Source organism: Oreochromis aureus, linkage group 3 (assembly GCF_013358895.1).
Source record: "Oreochromis aureus strain Israel breed Guangdong linkage group 3, ZZ_aureus, whole genome shotgun sequence".
In the NCBI taxonomy this organism is placed as follows: Eukaryota; Metazoa; Chordata; class Actinopteri; order Cichliformes; family Cichlidae; genus Oreochromis; species Oreochromis aureus.
The window spans coordinates 85,727,943-85,751,941 of NC_052944.1; the positions used below are offsets into that span (position 1 = coordinate 85,727,943).

At 42.2% G+C, this 23,999-nt stretch overlaps 1 protein-coding gene across 1 annotated transcript; it reads left to right on the forward strand.

Annotated features, from left to right (window-relative positions):
• The first annotated feature begins 344 nt into the window (after positions 1 to 344).
• LOC120434527 (zinc finger protein 665-like) lies at positions 345 to 4,534 on the forward strand. The gene is made up of 3 exons (XM_039602741.1): positions 345 to 396; positions 2,732 to 4,242; positions 4,525 to 4,534. Exons 1-3 carry the CDS (start codon positions 379 to 381, stop codon positions 4,532 to 4,534), a joined length of 1,539 nt encoding a protein of 512 aa, XP_039458675.1. The 5' UTR covers positions 345 to 378.
• The last annotated feature ends 19,465 nt before the right edge of the window (positions 4,535 to 23,999 follow it).

Here is a 23,999-nt window from a genome sequence, read left to right on the forward strand (position 1 = left end):
CTGCGTTCATTATTTATACAAGCTTGCGTATGTGTGTGTGTGTGTGTAGTGCTGTACAAAGGTCACAGAGTTATTCTCAGAGCTGAGGTTCCCCTTTTCTAAATCTGTATGTTCTAGAACAAAAAAGAGGAAGCTGCCAGTTGTTTATCACAGACAAGAGACATGTCAAAAGTCACATAAACATGTGCTTCACTGATACATTTCATGTAACTGATCAAAACATAATTTTCTTCTGACAATATATATATATTTTATCAGGAATAATACACATATATATACTTTTTGTGTCCCAGCTGAGTAACAGGAGGAGAAGAGTCTGGAGCAGCAGATGAACAATTTCAGCCATTTGGACTCAGCTCAGCCACTACAGAGGAAACAATGACTTCAACACAAAAGGTAAGACAAATATCACAGTTACACTGTTATTGAAACTGTGCACAGCTAGTTGGTTTTTAAAAACCTATTAACAGCAGCTTTTTCTTTTCCATCCTGGGCTCCTCCATACATACACAATTTACATTCACAAACAAAGAACTCAGAGGTTATAAGAAAATACAAAGATCATTTTTATCAGCACACATTGAAACAACAATATCATCAGTTGAACTCACAATTTTTTATGAGTAAAAGTAGGGCTGGGCGATATGACCCAAAATTCATATCTCTATATTTTTTTAGCTGGATGGCGATATACGATATATATCTCGATTTTTTTTTATGAGCATTTATTAAATAATCATGCTCCATAAATAAAAGAAAACAATGTTGTTTTTGTGCATAACAAAGTGTTCACAATTGTGCAGTCAAAATGTAAACTAACAGACGCTGAGTATAATAACAAAGAGACAGATTTCACAGCTGCTCTATTCCCAAGTTCTACTGCTTGACTGACAGCCTGGAGTTTGAAATCCTCTTTGTAACCACGTCTCTTAACAGGTGCCATTTATGGCCCTTATACACACACAGTACGGTAATATTACGTAGGGCTGCTCGATTATGGCAAAAATGATAATCACGATTATTTTCACTGAAATTGAGATCTCGATTATTTGACGATATTTATTTAACAATAACAATGTATTGAATAATGACTTTAAAGATTGTCAAAAATAATATAAAATAGTGTGCAAATACTGATAACAGTGCAAATGTTTGCAATATAAAAATAAATGAAAATGTAAACATCTATGTTTAGTGAACTTTGCAGTGTTGCTCTGTGGTGCAGCTACGACACTCTAGCAAAGTTTACACACTATGTCTACTTGATCCACGTCTGACTCCGCGAACCAATAATGTTTCCACACCACTGAAGTTTTTTTTTTACCTCTCTTTTCAACCAACAGCAGTCACTCTCCTCTCCAAATAACTTCTGCTTAGCTTTCCGAGCTTCCCTCGGTCCCCAACCCCCGGGCCTCGGACCGGTACCGGTTCGTGAGTCGTTTGGTACCGGGCCGCGAGAGTTGAGGCTCAGGTGTGAAATGTATAGTTTTCAGGGTTTTTTTACCGGTTTTCAGCGTAATTTTGTTATCGTTTTTATCATTTACTCGGTTTCCCTTGGTCTTTTCACGTGTGTTATGAATAAATTTTCTTTTTTTCGGTACCTGTACTAGTTTTATTTTGTTGTATTTATCTGCAACACCTTAAAGGCCAGTCTATGAAAATACTGTCGGGCATAAACCGGTCAGTGGCGCAAAAAAGGTTGGACCGCTGCTCTTAATTGTTGTGACACGTGTTCGAAATGCAGAGAGGTGCGCTCGATTTCCCACACGGAGCAGCGCGAGAGTAAAGCACGAGGGAGGGGCTAATAATCGGCTCAGTCATTTTTAATGATCGTTGAAAGCCCAGATCGTAATCGTGATTAAAATTCGATTAATTGAGCAGCCCTAATATTACGTTGAAGCACAGTACGTATCACTCCGCGAGGCACCAGACTACGGTAGCCGTAATGCTCCGACAATCCATCAAGTGGTGCAGCCCCGTAGCTTAGCAAAGTCGTACTAAAACATTTTTTGACAGATTGCTGAGCGCCGTGTACCACGCAAAATCGGTTCGCGGTCAGTAAGCACAACCAGAATTCATACATAAGGAGCACTGTCGATTTTTGAGAAAATGAAAGGATTTTAGGCCGTGTAGCCCCTGTGGGCTGCATGTCGTTAGCGTTGTTAGCTAGTTAGCGCGGTTAGCTCGCCAACATGTTGACGTCGTCCAGTGCCACGCACGGGGCGATCCGCAGCAACTCGCTAACGGAGATTTGCCACGTTCATCTTGTCATTGCCTGCAGGTGAAGCTAAGGGGGAGGAGGAGTTGTGTTAAATGAAGGAGAGGCGAGGCCGAGTAACTTTTGCGTAGAGACAAAAGTGGACGAAAGAGAGGCAAACCTGCGGCTCCACAAGTATAATTATAACGTAACATATACTATATCGATATAAACGATATTGTCACGTCTTATGTCTCCTATGAAAATATATCGATATTTTTAAAAAAAACTCGATATATTGCCCAGCCCTAAGTAAAAGATTTTCTCAGCTGATCAATATTTCTTCAATATGTATTTTTCATTACAACTCTCATTGTACCACATCATTGAAATGTGATAATTTCACTAGAAGGTGGCGGTAACACACCTACAATATGTTTGTGGACATGTTTGATTCCACTAGTGGAGGGAGTTTCAGTTTGTTCCACGACTGCATTTCACTCACTGCCTCTGTTTGTATCTCTGTCACTGCAGGACCAACATGGAGCGAGAAGTCAGCGCTCTCAGGAGGCCGACAAACCTCACAGAAGAAAGGGAGAGAAAATCTTCAGCTGTGATGAGTATGGGAAGAATTTTACCCAGGCTGGAGACTTAAAAAGACACCAACTCATCCACAGTGGAGTTAAACCTTACAGCTGTGACTTGTGTGGAAAGTCTTTTACCCAGGCTGGAAGCTTAAAAACACACCAACTCATCCACATTGGAGTTAAACCTTACAGCTGTGACTTATGTGGAAAGTCTTTTACCCAGGCTGGAGGCTTAAAAACACACCAACTCATCCACAGTGGAGTTAAACCTTACAGCTGTGACTTGTGTGGAAAGTCTTTTATCCTGCCTCAAACCTTAAAAAGACACCAACTCATCCACAGTGGAGTTAAACCTTACAGCTGTGACTTGTGTGGAAAGTCTTTTTCCCAGGCTGGATACTTAAAAACACACCAACTCATCCACAGTGGAGTTAAACGTTACAGCTGTGACTTGTGTGGAAAGTCTTTTACCCGGGCTGGAAGCTTAAAAAGACACCAACTCATCCACAGTGGATTTAAACCTTACAGCTGTGAGTTGTGTGGAAAGTCTTTTTCCCAGGCTGGATACTTAAAAAGACACCAACTCATCCACAGTGGATTTAAACCTTACAGCTGTGACTTGTGTGGAAAGTCTTTTACCGAGGCTGGAAGCTTAAAAAGACACCAACTCATCCACAGTGGATTTAAACCTTACAGCTGTGAGTTGTGTGGAAAGTCTTTTTCCCAGGCTGGACACTTAAAAACACACCAACTCATCCACAGTGGATTTAAACCTTACAGCTGTGACTTGTGTGGAAAGTCTTTTACCGAGGCTGGAGACTTAAAAACACACCTACTCATCCACAGTGGATTTAAACCTTACAGCTGTGAGTTGTGTGGAAAGTCTTTTTCCCAGGCTGGAAACTTAAAAAGACACCAAATCATCCACAGTGGATTTAAACCTTACGGCTGTGACTTGTGTGGAAAGTCTTTTACCGAGGCTGGAGACTTAAAAACACACCTACTCATCCACAGTGGATTTAAACCTTACAGCTGTGAGTTGTGTGGAAAGTCTTTTTCCCAGGCTGGAAACTTAAAAAGACACCAAATCATCCACAGTGGATTTAAACCTTACGGCTGTGACTTGTGTGGGAAGTCTTTTACCCGGGTTGGAGACTTAAAAACACACCAACTCATCCACAGTGGATTTAAACCTTACAGCTGTGACTTGTGTGGAAAGTCTTTTTCCCAGGCTGGACACTTAAAAAGACACCAAATCATCCACAGTGGAGTTAAACCTTACAGCTGTGAGTTGTGTGGTAAATCCTTTGCTCAAAGTAGCAACTTACAGAAGCATCTAGTTACCCACTCTGGAATTAAGGTGTACAGCTGTGCAAAAACATTCACTTCATTATCTGCTCTGTGCAAACATCAGCCTGATCATGCAGGACTGAAATCACTGGATCACAATGAATCTGAAGAGAGAGAAAGATCCTCTTCTGGTTTCAGGGTCAGACTTAAAAACCTTGAGATCAGGCTCCACAGAGTTCAGGTGGAATCTCCTGTAAAGAGTGTCAGCTGATGTCACACTTGGATCTGATGAGGTAGCTCTGATTTCTGGACCTGCAGTGAATAACCCTGAATGTTACATTCAGGAACCTGCATGCATAGATATGCATATCAAGTTTATTTTTTTTCCTTTGAGGGATTTTAATTCTCTAAAATCTTATCCCTGTTACATTTTAACCTTTGTTCCCTTAGGACACAGTAGTGTTTAGTAGTTGTACTTGTTACTGTATTATTAAAGTTATAGAAATATCTTTTTTACCAAACTGATATTGTATCAAAAATTACAGATATGGATATATATCAATGTTGGGTCTGTGTTTCCACATGCCCCGCTAGTTTAGAGAGTTATTCCTCATGAAGAACGCAAAACATAAGACATCATCTTCATCCGTTTTTTTAACTCGCTAACGAGGGACGCTTTGGTGAAGAACCAGCTCTTGAAGCCTAAATCCTTCAAAGAGCAGCTGTCCTCATAGCCTTTTTATGGACATGACAGTTACAGTTTACACAATACAACACAACATAAGCACCTCCCACCGTAAAATCCCCCAATGGTTCTAAGACAAGGCACTATTAGTGTGTATGTGTAAGCACCCATATGCATGTGCAAGAACGTGTGTGTGTGTGTGTGTGTGTGTGTGTGTGTGTGTGTGTGTGTGTGTATGCATGTGAGAATGTGTGTGTGTCTGAGTGAGTGTGTGAGAATGTGTGTCTCTCTTTGTGTGTGACTTCCAACTGTTTCTAACAACATCCTTAGTCATAAAATGGAAATCTCCCCCAAACCCAATATATGGTTCAATTCCTGTATTGGTTCACCATGCACAACACAGTGAAGCCATACAAAGGGCAGGAAGCTTACCAAACAACAAACAGAATCTTCACAACAGATGTGTCTACAATAAAACCTCTCCCAGCACAGAGTAGCTGGAGAGGTGGTCAGAGACAAAGGAATGTCTTGATCCTATAGATTGAACTAAGACTCTCAAATTTAAGAACCACAATGACAACATTCAACAATTAGACTTCAGTCAATTTCTTTCATTTGAACTTTCTTAGTTTTTCTAAAATTAACTTCTTTTTTTTAAAGTATTCATTTTAAAGAAGTGTTAAAAGTTAAAAACAGCAGCACACATCAAGACCTTTTTAAAGATCACAGGTGACTACTTTTAGTTGTTTCAAATTCTATTAAACCTCTATTTTTGGCTCCTCCTTTTACTTTAGTGTATTTACTGTATTCTTGACGTCCACATGTTGTTTTTTAATGAATTCATTTTGATCCACATGTTCTGCAGCTGTTTTCTTGTTAATTTGAAGTTTGCATTATGAAAATCCTGATAATGTTAAAGTGTTAGTTATATTTCATGAACTCTGTGTAAAGTTTGTCTTATTAAACAGTTTGGTGTGAAAAATAAAGAAATGGTCTCACAACAAGTAGTTTGAGCCATGATTTCAGATTCAAAGTAATTTAACAGTTTTCAGTGGTACATGTGGAGGTTTATCAGAGGAGGAGACTTGGCTGTTCTCCACTCACACTGAACAGGGTTCCTGCAGCTCATTAAAAACTCTGAAATGATCTTCAAGGACAAAAATATTCGATTTTTCTCAAAAATGTGCTGTGGTGGTGGTGATGTTCCTGCATTGCAGCAGTGGTTTGAAGATATGTTCTCCCTCCTGCTCGTCTGCACAACTCTCACGGAGCACCACTTTGAAACGCAGCCTGTCTGGCTGTTGAGAGGGGCCGGTTGTCTTTAAAGTGCTTCCAGGTAATTAAGAAGTGAGCGCAGGGCTTTATACGGTTCTGTGGTTATGTCACAAATGAACAAGGTCTCATGGTTTGATGCTTATCCCATGCCCCGTGTTGACCCGGACTGTATAAGCACTGCTTGTTTTTTTTATTATGCTACATTTAACCAACGCCCACTGGCAGATTCCCTTGTGTGCAGAGTCCACAGACAAAAACATCCTTCTCTACTCTGTATGGTTCGTATCAATTCCTCACACTTCTGTTTGCCTTGGTTGAAGCCCGACCATTTTCCAGCACCTCGTGGAGCGCTAGCTGCGTCCTCACACTGCATATGCTGTTCCTTACATGGATGGTGTTGTCATTCATAGTGATACCTCGGTGGATCATGTGCAGTGGTTGGTCACAGTCCCGGAGTCCATGAGGCAGGCAGGGCTGATGGCAAACCCAAAGAAGTGTGTGGTTGGATGGAGGGAGGTACAGAGTTTGGGTACTCGTGATGTGTCGGTCGCGAACGAAATGGCTCTTAGAGCCTGATCTTTGACGTGAACGACGCGCGCCGGCTCCTTATCACGAGCCGTGGGGTTTTTTTTGCTTTTTGTTTTTTTTTCCTCTCACCCTCTCTCTCGCACATTTTTTCCGCTTCACTCCGCATGCAAGCCTTGTGCTTTGCACTGGGAAGAGGGGGGAGGGGCGGTAGGTACACTCACAGTAGCACAGGAACAGAGCGGGAGGGAGAGAGAGAGAAAGAGAGCCAGGGACAACAACGTCACATTAGAAAGGTATAGTTATCATCCACAACTATTTTCAGTTGCGGATGATAAAGGATTCAGAAAGTTTATTCATGCAGACCCATATGACAGAGAATGTGCATCTTCTTTTTGTTTTCATATTTTAATTTATATTTAATTGTGTTGTGGTTTGCAGTGTTTTGTGTTGTTTCACTTTAAATTTGTTTAAAAGGATATAGATGAAAATTTAAATAGTTAAAAATTGAAATGTGAATAGTTGGTTTTTGTATTTATTTATTTATTACATTTTATGTGGAGTGAATAAATAAACGTATATTTACAGTGGCCCCTAGAGACAAAGCACATACAAACTTCAAAACAGTTATGAACTCTGAAGCACGTAAAAACTCTAAAACACGAACAAAAGACAACAGAAGTGCTCCAGGATGCTAGGGCGCAGTGTTGAGCTTTTGTTACCTAGTGGCTACACAAGCCAGCAAGTACCAACGATCGGATTTGGTGTGTGGTAGTAGCAGGTAAATGAACATTTTTTTTAAATTATTTGAATATATATGAGTGCTTGTGTATAAATACACAAACAATACACATATACTTTCAATTGTGCAATTTAAGTGATCTAGGTAGCTCTGTTTTGGAATTTCAGTTAACGCTAGAAATGTGTTTTGGAATTTGTACGTACTTTGTCTCTATGGGCCACCGCATATATTTATATATAAACATATATAAATAAAACCACTTTTTTTACATTAGTAATTTCTTTTGTGCATAATTTTATAGTGTTGTTAGTAATAAATGAATTAAAGGAACAAAACAACCTGAAGAGCCGGTTTTAAGCCGAAAGAGTCGGTTCTCTAAAAAGAGCCGGAAATCCTATTGGGTACAATTTGGGAGGTGGGCAGGTGCATCCACACATGGATAAAAAAAAAAAAAAACAGCCATTGCATCCTTCCCAGACAGGATATTTCTCATTTTAAATATATTGCAGAAATGGAAGAAAGCAGGCTTAAACATTTGCTTAATATTTCCATTGAAAGACAAGTCCTGGTCAAAATGACTGTAAGATTCCTCATAGTGTTACTGGAGGCCAAGGTATCGCATCCAGAAGATGATGAAATCCTTATTTGTTGATAAAATTGTCACAGAGCTTCCCCCATCCATTACTAAAGATTCACATCAAACTTATGCCGTTCTTGGTTGCTTTAATGAATATTTTTTGTTGTCACAGTTTGATACTGATGATTTCTTGTGAACACTCCTTTAGTATGAACCCAGTGACAGTACCTGGGCCGGTTGTAGACAGGCATATATGAGGGGGCAGACAGAAATGTAAAGGGGGCACCTGGTGGCAATGGAAGCAAGAGCAGTGTGGGGGTTGGGTGGGTGCTCTGGATTAGGTGCAGTGTTGGGGAGTAATGGAATACATGTACCGGCGTTACGTATTTAAAATACAAAATATGAGTAACTATTTTCCGTTCAGTCCGATATTACACTCTTAAATCCTACTACTTATTCCTGCATCTTTAAAGATCTTACAAAGCTTCAAATCACGTGCCGACTATTGAATTAGTCATTGACGACTTTGATAGTCGACGTAATAGTGACTAGTCAACTAATCGTGGCACCCCTACTCTGGAGAACTGTTTTTGTCATGTAATTGGACTGCACTTTATCAGGCCTCCACCTTATGACCTGACCAACTTGGGTGTCCCACCTGAAAACTAAGCTTCTGCTGGTCTAGCTTTTATGGTCACTAAGGCAAGCAAACCCCCTAACCACGTTAAGGTGGCAATCCCTCAGGTAGAAAACAGAAAAGCAACAAACTAAAAAATAAATTAAAATATTGCTCATCAGATTCTAAACTAAAAACATGACAGGAGAACAATGCAAACTAAAACTACATAATAATTTCACAGTCTTTAATTAGGGGTTTAATGTGGCATAAGATCGTATAATGATCTCACAATTCCCCCTTTGATCTCTTTTTAAAGAGATCACCTACACCTTATAATCCAGTTTTGCGAGGTCCATTTCTTCACACCCCTATGGCCCTTTGTCCCCTTTAACGGATGGACCTTATGTGGGATGACCTCTGTGTTTGGGCAATTCAGATCCAAGAAAGACTAAATTTACAACAACAACAGTAGTTACAGATGACACACCCATCACTCTCCAGTTCTCCCACAGCTTTATTTTGGTGCTACAGTTTTCCCCAACCTCATCTTGGTGCTACCTTGTACCTTTCCCATGTACTCAGACTAGAACCTCTGTCCGAGGAGCTTTTAACCTTTATTTTATTGCTGCAGCTACCAATTTCTTCCAGTCGGGTGATTTTCTGCTCTTTTTCGAACCTCCTTTATCTGGTGTTCCTGGATTTCCGCCAACCCCTTCGTGGTTATTAGTGTGCTTATGGGATCCATCCTCTTGAGGTGACTGGACGGAGCCCAAACGGCATGACACTTGACCCCAGTTTCTGTCTTGGCAGTCTCTGTGTCTGTCTCTGCTGCGAAGGATCCTCGTATCTCAGTGACCTCGTCTGGTGTCTGTTCCTTCTTCTGTAAGGCAGAAAACCAAAACACCTCTCTCCCGAGCCTTAATAATCTAATGTTGTTATCCATTGTTCTTCTAGTGATTCAAATTTGGTTTAGAATATCATGTTCAGGACTCTCTGATCCAGGGACTTATTCTAATCATATCTACATGTGTAAGCATGTGTGCATTTACCCCTCTGCTTATGACCTTCAGAAGACTGAGTTTCAACTCTTATTTGCAATGTGTGTATGAAAATGATTATAACCGCTTATTTAAGTAAAATAAATCAAAAACAAATGAACCATTTTCAATTCTAACATTTTCCCTCCTTTTCACAAAAGCATATGTTTCATTCAGCCTGCCGTCCCACGGTTTCCTCTCCAGTGTGATACTCAGCTTCTCATGAACACTGGCATTTTAAACGCTATTCAGTTCATTTCAATCATTAATGCTTAAACGTGAAAATGATGATTTATGCTTCTCACTGGTTCTCATGAAAAAGTCTGGGAACCTCTGGGTCATAATCTTAAGTTTTACCATACCTAAATTATTAAACACACAAATAAAGTGATTGAAACCATTGTTTCATGTTAAAACTCGACTTCCCCCCTTTTGACACACTGCCATGTGTCAATTCACCGGAGCTAGAAATTAAAGGAAAAGGTTAGCGACATCATATCTCAGAAAACATCAGAAATTCTCCTCTCGAGTATTGTTGCTCTAGCCCTGCTGCCCTGTGTTAGGGAATGAAATCAGTTTTTATCATGTTAGATCTGTTGAACTCCTGGCTCCGCCTGCATGTGCAGAACTGCCTAGAAACAAAACCTGTGTGTTAATATGAAGTTCACATTTGCAACTCTGTTTTTCCCTCACTGACCACCACAGGAGAATTTATGTCTTGATTCAGCCATGAATCCAGCTCACCTGATTCATCACTGAGCCCAACCTTCACTGGCATCTGATAGTATGGCACTGCGTATTCTTCTCTTAGTGTCACTGTTTTCCATTCTTTTACTTAGAGTCCTTAAACATGAGATAGACCGTGTCCACAACAAGTCAATACAGCTGTAAATATGGCCAATTATCAAGCGTTCATTTTAATGCATGCTTTAGTCAACCACTCACCCAGAGGATGAAGATCCCAGAAAATTCCTTTTCAATTCAATTCAATTCAATTTTATTTATATAGCGCCAAATCACAACAAAAGTCGCCTCAAGGCGCTTTATATTGTACAGTAGATAGCACAATAATAAATACAGAGAAAAACCCAACAATCATATGACCCCCTATGAGCAAGCACTTTGGTGACAGTGGGAAGGAAAAACTCCCTTTTAACAGGAAGAAACCTCCAGCAGAACCAGGCTCAGGGAGGGGCGGCCATCTGCTGCGACCAGTTGGGGTGAAAGAAGGAAAACAGGATGAAAGACATGCTGTGGAAGAGAGACAGAGATTAATAACAGATATGATTCGATGCAGAGAGTCTATTAGCACATAGTGAGTGAGAAAGGTGACTGGAAGGAAAAACTCAATGCATCATGGGAATCCCGGCAGCCTCGTCTATTGCAGCATAACTAAGGGAGGATTCAGGGTCACCTGGTCCAGCCCTAACTATATGCTTTAGCAAAAAGGAATGTTTTAAGCCTAATCTTGAAAGTAGAGATAGTGTCTGTCTCCCGAATCCAAACTGGAAGTTGCTTCCACAGAAGAAGGGCCTGAAAACTGAAGGCTCTCCCTCCCATTCTACTTTTAAATACTCTAGGAACAACAAGTAGGCCTGCAGTGCAAGAGCGAAGTGCTCTAATAGGGTGATATGGTACTACAAGGTCATTAAGATAAGATGGGGCCTGATTATTTAAGACCTTGTATGTGAGGAGCAGGATTTTGAATTCAATTCTGGATTTAACAGGAAGCCAATGAAGGGAAGCCAAAACAGGAGAAATATGCTCTCTCTTTCTAGTCCCTGTCAGTACCCTTGCTGCAGCATTTTGGATTAGCTGAAGGCTTTTCAGCGAGTTTTTAGGACATTCTGATAATAAAGAATTACAGTAGTCCAGCCTGGAAGTAATAAATGCATGAACTAGTTTTCAGCATCACTCTGAGACAGGATATTTCTAATTTTAGAGATGTTGCGCAAATGGAAGAAAGCAGTCTTACATATTTGTTTAATATGTGCGCTGAAGGACATGTCCTGGTCAAAAATGACTCCAAGGTTTTTACAGTGTTACTGGAGGCCAAGGTAATGCCATCCAGAGTAAGAATCTGCTTAGATACCATATTTCTAAGATTTTCAGGGCCGAGTACAATAACCTCAGTTTTATCTGAATTAAGAAGCAGAAAGTTAGCGGCCATCCAGGTCTTTATGTCTTTAAGACATTCCTGCAGTTTAACTAATTGGTCTGTGATACCTGGCTTCATGGATAGATAGAGCTGCGTGTCATCTGCATAGCAGTGAAAATTTATGCTATGTCTTCTAATGATGCTGCCTAGGGGAAGCATGTATAATGTAAATAGAATTGGTCCTAGCACTGAACCCTGTGGAACACCATAATTGACCATAGTGTCTGAAGAGGACTCTCCATTTACATGTACAAATTGGAGTCTATTAGATAGATATGATACAAACCACTGCAGTGCAGTACCTGTAATACCTACAGCATGTTCTAATCGCTCTAATAGGATATTATGGTCAACAGTATCGAATGCAGCACTGAGGTCTAGCAGGACAAGCACAGAGATGAGTCCACTGTCAGAGGCCATAAGAAGATCATTTGTAACCTTCACTAAAGCTGTTTCTGTGCTGTGCTGAGCTCTGAAACCTGACTGAAACGCTTCAAATAAGCCATTCCTCTGCAGATGATCAGTTAGCTGTTTGACAACTACTCTTTCAAGGATTTTTGATATGAAAGGAAGGTTGGAGATTGGCCTATAATTATCTAAGACAGCTGGGTCTAGAGATGGCTTTTTAAGTAAAGGTTTAACTACAGCCACCTTGAAGGCCTGTGGTACATGGCCGATTATTAGAGATAGGTTGATCATATTTAAGTTTGAAGCATTAATTAACGGCAGGACTTCTTTGAGCAGTTTTGTAGGAATGGGGTCTAAAAGACACGTTGATGGTTTGGAGGGATTAATTATTGAAGTTAACTCAGAAAGATCAATTGGAGAAAAAGAGTCTAACTTAACATTGATGGTACTAAAAGTAGCTGTAGATAATATTACATCTGTGGGATGATTATTGGTAATTTTTCTCTAATGATAAAAATTTTATTTGTGAAGAAGTTCATGAAGTCATTACTAGTTAACGTTAAAGGGATTGTTGGCTCAGTAGAGCTCTGACTTTTGTCAGCCTGGCTACAGTGCTGAAGAGAAACCTGGGGTTGTTCTTATTTTCTTCAATCAGTGACGAATAGTAAGATGTTCTGGCTTTGGGAGGGCTTTCTTATAAAGCAGCAAACTATTTCTCCAGGCTAAATGATGATCCTCTAAATTTGTGACACGCCATTTCCTCTCCAGCTTACGAGTTATCTGCTTTAGGCTACGTGTTTGAGAATTATACCACGGAGTCAGGGACTTTGGATTTGAGACCTTAGTTTTCACAGGAGCTACAGTATCCAGAGTCGTACGTAGTGAGGAGGTAAAATTATTAACAAGATAATCGACCTCTGTTGGAGTAGCGTTCAGATAGCTGCTCTGCTCTATGTTGGTACAGGGCATTGAAGATGATAACAGTGGGTGGATTATATTCTTAAACTTAGTTACAGCACTTTCAGAAAGACATCTACTTTGATAAAGTCTACTCTCCACTGCTGTGTAATCAATTATTGTAAATGTAAATGTTATCAGGAAATGATCAGACAGCAGAGGGTTTTCAGGAAACACTGTTAAATGTTCAGTTTCTATGCCATATGTTAAAACAAGATCTAGAGTGTGATTAAAGTGGTGGGTGGGTTCTTTTACATTCTGAGAGAAGCCAATTGAGTCTAATAACAGATTAAATGCGATGTTGAGGCTGTCATTTTAGCATCTACATGGATGTTAAAATCACCCACAATAATTATTTTATCTGAGCTGAGCACTAAATCAGATAAAAGTCTGAGAAATCAGAGAGAAACTCTGTGTAAGGCCCAGGTGGACGATAGATGATAACAAGTAAGACTGGTTTCTGAGTTTTACAGCTGGGTTGGACAAGGCTAAGCATCAGGCTTTCAAATGAATTAAAAGTCTGTCTTGGTCTTTCGTTAATTAATAGGCTGGTGTGAAAATTGCTGCCACACCGCCCCCTCGGCCTGTGCTTGAGGTTTCTGGTAGTTAGAATGACTCGGGGTGTTGATTCATTTAAACTAACATACTCATCCTGCTGCAACCAGGTTTCTGTAAGGCAGAGTAAATCGATTTGTTGATCAATTATTAAGTCATGTACTAACAGAGACTTGGAGGAGAGAGACCTAATATTTAATAATCCACATTTCACTGTTTTACTCTTTGGTTCAGATGTGGATACTGTATTGTTCTTTCTTTGTGATTTTTATGTTTAAGTTGTTTATTGCTGGTTTTGGTTTGTTTTTGTCTTTTGGGAGCTGACACAGTCTCAATGGAGATGGGTTTTTGGGGGGGGGGTAGCACTGTATTTACGTTTACCCTTAGCCAGCAGTTTTAAATTTCCTTCACTGTCACCTGCTCTGGCCCCTGGAAGACAATTGACTATGGTTGCCGGTGTCTCTAGCTTCACATGTCTGAGAACAGAATCACCAATTACCAGAGTTTGACCCCAAGTGGTGTGTGTGGCGAGTGGGGAAAAAGTTGAGACACATGAACAGGTTGGTGGTGTACCTGGGGCTTCAGTTTAAGACTATGCTTCCTCCTCACCGTCACCCAGCCGCCCTCTTTCCCCAGCTGCTTGGGGTCTGCCGGGAACAGCTAGCGGGGGCCTCGCTATCTTCGGCTGCACCAGCTACAGGGGCCTGGCTAGCTACGGGTGAATGAAGGGTGCGGGCCGAGTCTCCAATTCAGTAATCCTGGCCTCCAGAGCTGCAAATATGCTACATTTGTTACAGGTATCATTACTGCTAAAGGAGGCCGAGGAGTAACTAAACATCTGACACAATGAGCAGGAAAGTGCAGGAGGGACAGGTGAAGTAGCCATGGTGCTAACAAGTCGGCTACGAGCTAAGCTAAGCTAGCGAAACAGTAAAGAGACAGTGAGTGAATACTTTGGCTATAAATTAGGTAGTGAGTATACAGAAAGGGTGATTCAGATGAAGCACGTTAAGATTATACTATGAAAAAGGGATGTATCAAAAGATTTAAATTAAATTGCTAAGCAGAAAAGCTACTCAGAAACACCACTGTGTTTGAGCAGGAACAGGAAGTGATACTCTACCACAAAGCGAGCGAACACCAAGTGACAGCGCCACCAAGAGTCAGGAGGACCAATGATTTTCGTCATTTAATAAAGTTTGTCATCCTTCCATGCCCTGGTAACTGGCCCATCCAGAGCTGTATCACTTTGAAATGTACATCCAACAAGCTGAACCACACCTTGGTCACACCAACCCTTTTGTCCAATGCCATCCTAGTCTGACCTGTCAAAGTTGACTTTAGCGCTTACTGTTCTGACATTCCTGTTTATTACATTCCCTGGTCAGATTAGCAAGTCTATGCACACTAGAATAAACATAATCAACATGGTCAACATTTTATTGGGTGTTATTTCAAAATATTATAGATTCAAACCCTCCACCCCTGTGGGGTTTGACAAATTATGTTTATCTAGAACTCCTCTACGTCTCTACATTTTTGAGAATTTTATACTTAGTCTCAAATTTTAGGAATTTGACCATAAGTGACATTTATGGTGTTATTACCCCCATTGGGGCTTACCTTTCCTACTTTTGGTGATATTCCTCCGTCGAACATTTGCAATTACCAAGTGGGTGCTATAGGAAACAAAAGCTCAGGACAGAACAACTATCAGTCATGTGCTTCATGCAAAATTTGCATATATTTTGATTTCATATTGATCCTCTGAGTGTAATGGTACATTTTAATTTATAGCAAAAAATCCTGGCACAACTTCACCTGCTTCCAAGGTGCATGGAGAAGATGAAAGAAATAAAAAAGCAGGAACTCCAGCAACACTTGAGAAACGAAGAACAGCTTTAATAATTGACCAACACGTTTCGGCTTGTGGCCTTCATCAGGGTCATTTTAATTTGGGTCACATTTTAATTTATCAAAGCTAAACACAGTGGTTTTTCCTTCATTGTTTTACTCTTCTTCTTTGCAGTGCTACATCCTAGTGTAACAGAGTTAAAAATACATCTGGAAAAAAATGTACTTACCTCCATCCATCCATCCATCTTCATCCGCTTTATCCGAGGCCGGGTCGCGGGGGCAGCAGCCTAAGCAGAGAAGCCCAGACCTCCCTCTCCCCAGCCACCTCCTTCAGCTTATCCGGGGAACACCAAATGCGTTCCCAGGCCAGCCGAGAGATATAATCTCTCCAGCGTGTCCTGGGTCTGCCCTGGGCCTCCCCGTGGGACATGCCCGAACACCTCACCCAGGAGGCGCCCAGGAGGCATCCTTGTCAGATGCCCGAACCACCTCAACTGGCTCCTTTCGATGTGGAGGAGCAGCGGCTCTACTCTGAGCCCCTCCCGGATGGCCGAACTTCTCACCCTATCTCTAAGGGAGAGGCCAGCCACCCTTCGGAGGAAGCTCATTTCTGCCGCTTGTATCCGCGATCTCGTTCTTTCGGTCACTACCCACAGCTCGTGGCCATAGGTGAGGGTACTTACTTGGTCTTAATTATTATTGTCACAAAACGGCCAGAGGCCGAGAACCAAAAATCAAACCCACGTGCAGGAAACCCAAGGCGGAGGCAGAGTAAAGGGTTTAACAAAGGTTTATTGACTAACACCAAAATGATGTTCACGTTAGTACTTGATTTAATGCTTGGTATATGGGGCGTGAGGGCCTTGGCCAGGGGAGAGGGATAAGCAAGGGGACAGGTCCAAGAGAGCAACGGCAGCTGCTGGTGATTAGGTACATACTGTAAGAAATGCAGAGGTTTGGGATCTTCACACACCCCTGTTCTCTGCTGGCCATCGGGGCGGGGGGGCTGGGAGGAGGTGTTGGCCGTCCGATTGGGATCTGGGATGCGGGGCCTCCCTGCTGCTACGGAGCCTGGGGTGGTCTGCTTGCCTCCACCCCAGGGGAAAGGGTAACATCTCCTGGGTGTAGGTGCCGTTTCCTCTTCAGAGGCGAGGGTTCCTGGACCTGGGGTATAGTTTGTTTGGGGAGTGTGATTGTGTGTACATGTCGATTTATGTCTATCCCTACGTTGGGTGAGTGCTGAGTATTTGTATATGTGTGCATGAGGGTGGGAATGCATGTTTGTGTCTGTGTGTGCCTGTTTGTCTGTGTTTATATGTCAGGTCGGGTCTTAAACTCCACCTCTCTGGGAACTCCCAGGCCCTCCAAAGGCCTATCTCCCCTCACTAAACTCCCTGCCAGTAACTGATGCCCTCAGGGGTCGGCACGATGGTGACTCTTAGTGTCCGGGGCTGGGTGCCCAGGTATGTACCAGCTCACTCCCGGTGGCTACTTGGCGGGGCCTGGCGCCTGTTGCTCGGTCAGGCCTCTTCCGGGGCAAAGGGGGCCCTCGGGCCTCCAGCCTCTGGGCCTGCGACTCGGTTCACTCTGGGACAGCTGGCTGCCCACCACTGCAGCCCCCTCTGGCTTCTGCTCCGTGGCTACTGGGTGACCTCTCATCTGGGGCTCTCCTCAGCTCTTCCCAGGAGGGTGGCGCGATGCCCCTCCGGTGGTCCTCCTTGGGCTCTCGTACTCTGGGGCCTCTGGATGTCTGGTGCCTGGATCTCCTCCATGCCTGCTTGATGCCCTGGGGGACGAGGCTATGGCTCTCTACATCCTCTAGCAGACCATTACATGGGGAAACCTTTTGAATACAAGCGCACCGATCCACACAGGTGTGCACACGGGTGTTCACTGTTCATAGACATAAACTACACCTTTCTGGGCTGCTATTGCCAAGCACATTGTGTGCTGTCAGTCCTGCGTGCTGCACAACAACATTCAATATTCAATATTTAGTATTTACTACTGTTTACACTTAGCTAGATTAACGTGATGGTGTTGTCTTTAGTATGTTGCTCTGTTTTTTTTTGCTTGTTTTCTCAGGTGACCTGTTTCTAAACAGGTGATCCAGGAGATTTTTTTTCTCTTCTTTCTCTTTTTAAGTGCCCTTTCTCACTGTCCCTCTTCCCTTCTGTTTTTCTTTTCCTTCATCTTTCTTTCTCCCTTTCCTATCCCTTGTCATGTCTGTCCCGTCTGTAACAACTGAAAATAAAATAAAATAAATAATAACAACAAAGGAAAAAAATAAAAATGCAGAACATGAAATAAATAATTTACACTGCAAGTCACATTGCTGTTTTTCCCATTCTGATAGATTGAAACACTGAAACAAAGACAGACAAACTATTTGCAGTTAAAAGATCAAAATGATCCCACACAGCAGAAACTTTCCTTTTTCTTTGGGGCTCCATTTTGTTATGAAGAGATGTGTATTTTTATTTATCTTTGCGAGAGTAATTTTCCTCTATAAAATGTAATCAACTTTTACAGTGGCCTGCTATGGTTAATAGTAACATATTCCAGTCATGAGTGATATCAAACATTTTCTCCACTGTAGCATTTGGTATTCCCAACAATATAATCTGATACCTTAATCAAACACAGCCAATAAAATACAATTTTCTTAATGCAAGCATCTGTAACTTAAAATTAGCAGCCAAAGGGTTCAGTCTGCAGTTCCACACTCTCATGGGCAGCTACAGTCTCCCCCTCCGGTCTCTCTTGTCCTCCTGCTCCTGCAAAAACAAAACAAAACAAAACAATGCATCCACCCTTTTCTTACCGGCTGGGTGAATTGTTTGTCGACATTTACTAATCCTAAGGTCGGTGCAGTTTTTGTCTCAGTATCAAGTCAGTCAAAAGTTTTAGTCTACATCGTCAGTCCATCATTGTCCAGTTACATGCATTCAATCACACACATCCATACCAGGTATTACTGATAATGGAGTCTCACGCACAACCTATTCCAGTATCCATTAACAGCAAGATGACGTCATCATTTTAAAGGAAAACACTTCCCTGTTATTTTGGACTGGATTGACTCGCTGCAATCCTTTTAGACTCGGGACCATGTCATGTGATCAGTGTCCCATATAAGTGAATTTCTCCAAAACCCATTATAATCATTGAGAAGCACACTTTGCAACTGTTTCCAGTAAGAATATTTCATAGCACTTTAAATTTCAATCTCTCAGGCCTGGTTTAAAGAGCTGATTCTTAAATCATGAACTCACAAAATATCACCGTCGGTGGATCACACCTCTCAGATTTTCTTATCTCAGTGCACTGTAACAAAAGCAAACACAAGTGTAACCAATAAAATACTGATTAAAATAACACATACTAGGGCCCGTTGCAGACATGTCCAAGCATAAAACCATCTCTCTCTCTCTCTTAGAGAAAGAAAACAACCCAGACCTCACTGATAAACTCAACCTAGTGCAGAAGTGTAGACTTCAATTTAATTCAATTTTATTTATAAAGCACCAAATCACAACAAAAGTCGCCTCCAGGCCCTTCATAGGTACAGAGACAATCCCAACAATCATATGACCCACTGTGAGCAAGCACTTTGGCGACAGTGGGAAGGAAAAACTCCCTTTTAACAGGAAGAAACCTCCGGCAGAACCAGGCTCAGGGAGGGGCGGCCATCTGCTGCGACCGGTTGGGGTGAGAGAAGGAAAACAGGATAAAGACATGCTGTGGAAGAGAGACAGATTAATAACAGATATGATTCAATGCAGAGAGGTCTATTAACACATACTGATTGAGAAAGGTGACTGGAAAGGAAAAACTCAATGCATCATGGGAATCCCCGGCAGCCTACGTCTATTGCAGCATAACTAAGGGAGGATTCAGGGTCACCTGGTCCAGCCCTAACTATTTACTTTAGCAAAGAGGTTTTAAGCCTAATCTTGAAAGTAGAGATAGTGTCTGTTAGGGCTGGGCGATATGACCCAAAATTCATATCTCGATATTTTTTTACCTGGATGGCGATATAAGATATATATCTCGATATTTTTTAAGCCATAAAGTACGAACAAAAGAGAGTCCTTAGTCAAAGCTGTGTCCCAGATGTCACACAGGCACTTTTATTAACATACAGAATAGATGTACATGAAAAATTACTCAAAAATAAATTATGAGCATTTATTAAAAATAATTATAATATAATTATTATAATTATTAAATAATCATGCTCCATAAATAAAAGAAAACAATGTTGTTTTTGTGCATAACAAAAAGCTCACAATTGTGCAGTCAAAATGTAAACTTAAACACATTGAGCATAATTACAAAGACAGATTTCACAGCTGCTCTGTTCCCAACTTAAACTGCTTGACTGACAGCCTGGAGTTTGAAATCCTCTTTGTAACCACGTCTCTTAACAGGTGCCATTTATGGTCCTTATACACACACAGTACGGTAATATTACATTAAACCACAGTACGTATTACTCCGCGATGCTCCTCGGTAGCCGTAATGCTCCGACAATCCATCAAGCGGTGCAGCTCCGTAGCTTAGCAAAGTCATACTAAAACATTTTTTGACAGATTGCTGAGCGCCATGTACCACATAAAATCAGTTCGCGGCCATCAAGTACAACCAGAATTCATACATAAAGCGCGGTGTCAACTTTTGAGAAAATGAAAGGATTTTAAGGGAGCCGGAGATCGACAGACGGATTGGTGCTGCAGCTGCAGTGAGGCGGACGCTGCACTGGTCCGTCGTGGTGAAGAGGGAGCTGAGTGTAAAAGCGAAGCTCTCAATTTACCGGTCGATCTACGTCCCGACCCTCACCTATGGCCACGAGCTGTGGGTAGTGACCGAAAGAACGAGATCGCGGATACAAGCGGCAGAAATGAGCTTCCTCCGGGGTGGCTGGCCTCTCCCTTAGAGATAGGGGTGAGAAGTTCGGCCATCCGGGAGGGGCTCAGAGTAGAGCCGCTGCTCCTCCACATCGAAAGGAGCCAGTTGAGGTGGTTCGGGCATCTGACAAGGATGCCCCTGGGCGCCTCCTGGGTGAGGTGTTCGGGCATGTCCCACCGGAGGAGGCCCCGGGCAGACCCAGGACGCGCTGGAGAGATTATATCTCTCGGCTGGCCTGGGAACGCCTTTGGTGTTCCCCGGACGAGCTGGAGGAGGTGGCTGGGGAGAGGAGGTCTGGGCTTCTCTGCTTAGGCTGCTGCCCCCGCGACCCGACTTCGGATAAAGCGGATGAGGATGGATGGATGGATGGAAAGGATTTTAGACTGTGCAGCCCTTCTTGGCTGAATGGAGTTAGTGTGGTTAGCTCGTTAGTGTGGTTAGCTTGTTAACACGTTGACGCCGTGAAGCCCCACACACGGGGCGATGCGCAGTAACTCGTTAACGAAGATTTGCCGTGTCCATCTTGTCGCTGCCTGCAGGTGAAGCGATTGGGGGGGGGGAGAGAGTTGTGTTCAGTGAAGGAGAGAGGCGAGGCCGAGTAACGTTGCGTAGAGACAAAAGTGGACAAAAGAGAGGCAAACTTGTGGCTCCGCAAGTATAATTATTACGTAACATAGACTATATCGATATAAAGGGTATTGTCACATCTATTATCTCGTATAAAAATGTATTGATATTTTTAAAAAACTCGATATATCGCCCAGCTCTACTGTCTGTCTCCCAAATCCAAACTGGAAGCTGGTTCCACAGAACAGGGGCCTGAAAACTGAAGGCTCTCCCTCCCATTCTACTTTTAAATACTCTAGGGACAACAAGTAGGCCTGCAGAGCGAGAGCGAAGTGCTCTAATAGGGTGATATGGTACTACAAGGTCATTAAGATAAGATGGGGCCTGATTATTTAAGACCTTGTATCTGAGGAGCAGGATTTTGAATTTTGGATTTAACAGGAAGTCAATGAAGGGAAGCCAAAACAGGAGAATATGCTCTCTCTTTCTAGTCCCTGTCAGTACTCTTGCTGCAGCATTTTGGATTAACTGAAGGCTTTTCAGTGAGTTTTTAGTACATCCTGATAATAAAGAATTACAGTAGTCCAGCCTGGAAGTAATAAATGCATGAACTAGTTTTCAGCGTCACTAAGAGACAGTGTGTGTGTAAAAACCATGTGTGGGTTAGTACTATGTGGTGGAGGTGATACGGTCTCTCAATCACACCACCACATAGTGCTGACCCACACATATGGTTTTTACACACACACACTGGACATTATGGACATTTGTTTACTGCACAACTACACTGTGTGGTCATCAAATCAAATCACTCTATCACAAGGGTGTCACTCTATCACAGGGGTGTCAGAACGGATCAGGCCCGCAATCGGGTTTAATCCGGCCCTTGAGATGATTTTGTAAAGTATAAAAATGAGCAGCAATTTTTCAATAAAGAAACTGCTGTTCCAATTGTGTCCATTGGATGGCGCAATAGCAATTGTGAGCTACTTTGTTTTGCCCGCGAAATTTAAACCTGATGTGCTTTGGCACCCTCATTGCCCCAATATGTCTCTGTCAAAAAAGAAAAAAGTGGATGCAGAGTGCAGAGTGTTCCAAGAAAAATGGTCATCCTCCTAATTATTCACAGAAGTGAAATGGAAAGCTGTATGTTTGGTGTGTTCCCAGCATGTTGCAGTGCTGAAAGAATATAACCTCCGTCTTCATTCCGACAAATATGACAACTTTCAAGGACAGCGGAGAAGAGAGAAGGTGAATGAACTGTTGGCGGGTCTGAAGAAACTGCAGTGTGTTTACTCACAGCCAAGACATCAGTGACGCTGCAGTGAAAGCTAGCTACCTTATTGCTAACGAAATTGCACTAGCATCAAAACCATTTAGTGAGGGTGAATTTGTAAAAACAAGTATGATGAAGGCATCAGAGATTGTGTGCCCTGAAAAGCACCAGGCCTTTGCAAATATCAACCTGACAAGAAACACAGTTGCCGACAGGATTTCTGATCTTTCAGCAGATTTGGACAGCCAGTTGAAGCAAAAAGTGAAGTCATTTATTGCGTTTTCAGTTGCAATTGATGAAGGCACGGACATTACAGATGTTGCACAACTGGCATTTTTCATCCGCGGAGTTGATGACACATTGACCATCACCGAGGAGTTTGTGGAGTTGGTACCGATGACAGATACAACGACCGCAGCTGATATTTTCACCGCACTCGTCGGCGTGCTGGACAGGGTCAGAGTGGACTGGTCCCGCGCTGTCAGCCTGGCTACAGATGGTGTGCCCTCAATGATCGGGAAGAAAGCAGGCGTTGTAAAGTTCAGAGATAAAGTGCAATCTGCAAATGCAGGACGTGATTTTTGGACTTTTCACTGTATTTTGCACCAGGAGGCTTTGTGTTGTAAGTCACTGAAAATGCATAACATCATGAAGGTGGTCATCCAAACTGTTAATTTCATCCGATCCAGAAGCCTCAATCACCGTCAGTTTGGCAGTCTTCTCAGAGAGAAAGACCACATCTATGGCCTGCCATACCAGGTTCTTTGATTTACGAGAAGAAATTGAACAGTTTATGGAAGAAAAGGGCAAACCAGTGTTAGAATTTCATTGCGCAGAATGGATGCAGGACCTTGCATATATGGTGGATTTTACAGAGCGCCTGAATAACCTGAACAAACAGCTGCAAGGATGCAACAAAGTTGTCACGCAGTATTATGACAGCATATGTTCTTTCAAGTTGAAGCTGTTATTGTGGGAGACGCAGCTCGCTGGTGGTGATGCAGCTCACTTCCCCTGTCTGAAAAATGTGTGCACGATCCAAAGTGTGGCAAATATGAAGCGTTTCAAAGATAAAATAACGGGACTGTTATAGAGTTTGAGCAACGATTTCAGATTTTTGGTGAATTGGAGAAAGACTTCCAAGTTTTTTGCTCGCCGTTCACCGTGAATCCCTCTGATCTGCCCGTCAGGTTCCAACTTGAAATAATAGACTTGCAGTGTGACTCGGATTTGAAGGGCAAACTTACCGCAGCTGGCTTGAACACATTCTTTCAGAATCTCTTGCCAGGTTACCCCAACTTGACAGCCCTTGCTGCAAAACTGGAACCATGTATCTTTGTGAGCAAGTTTTCTCTGTAATGAGCATAAATAAAACAAAACTGCGCTCAAGGCTCACGCACAGGCACTTGAATCACTTCCTGAAGTTAGCTGCCGCTCAGGATGTGAAGCCTGATATTGATGAGCTGGTGAAAGCTAAAAGATGCCAGGTATCAGGAGTCAAATAAACTATGCAACCCCACTGAAAGTGCTGCATGAGACACCCTGATGTAGTTCTGTGATCTGTGATATACTTCTGTGAATCACTGAGGCACTGTGTGCTTGTGTGTTCTTTGTCCTCAGAATTTTCAAATAATTTGAGGTGTTTTGTAATTAATAGCTATGTTGTGCTTTTGGACACACTGTCCTCAGGCTCCAGCTTTATGTTTATATGTTTTTATGTTGATTTGCTACTGTTTCTAATTGATTATATTTGATTTATATATTTAACCTAGTTGT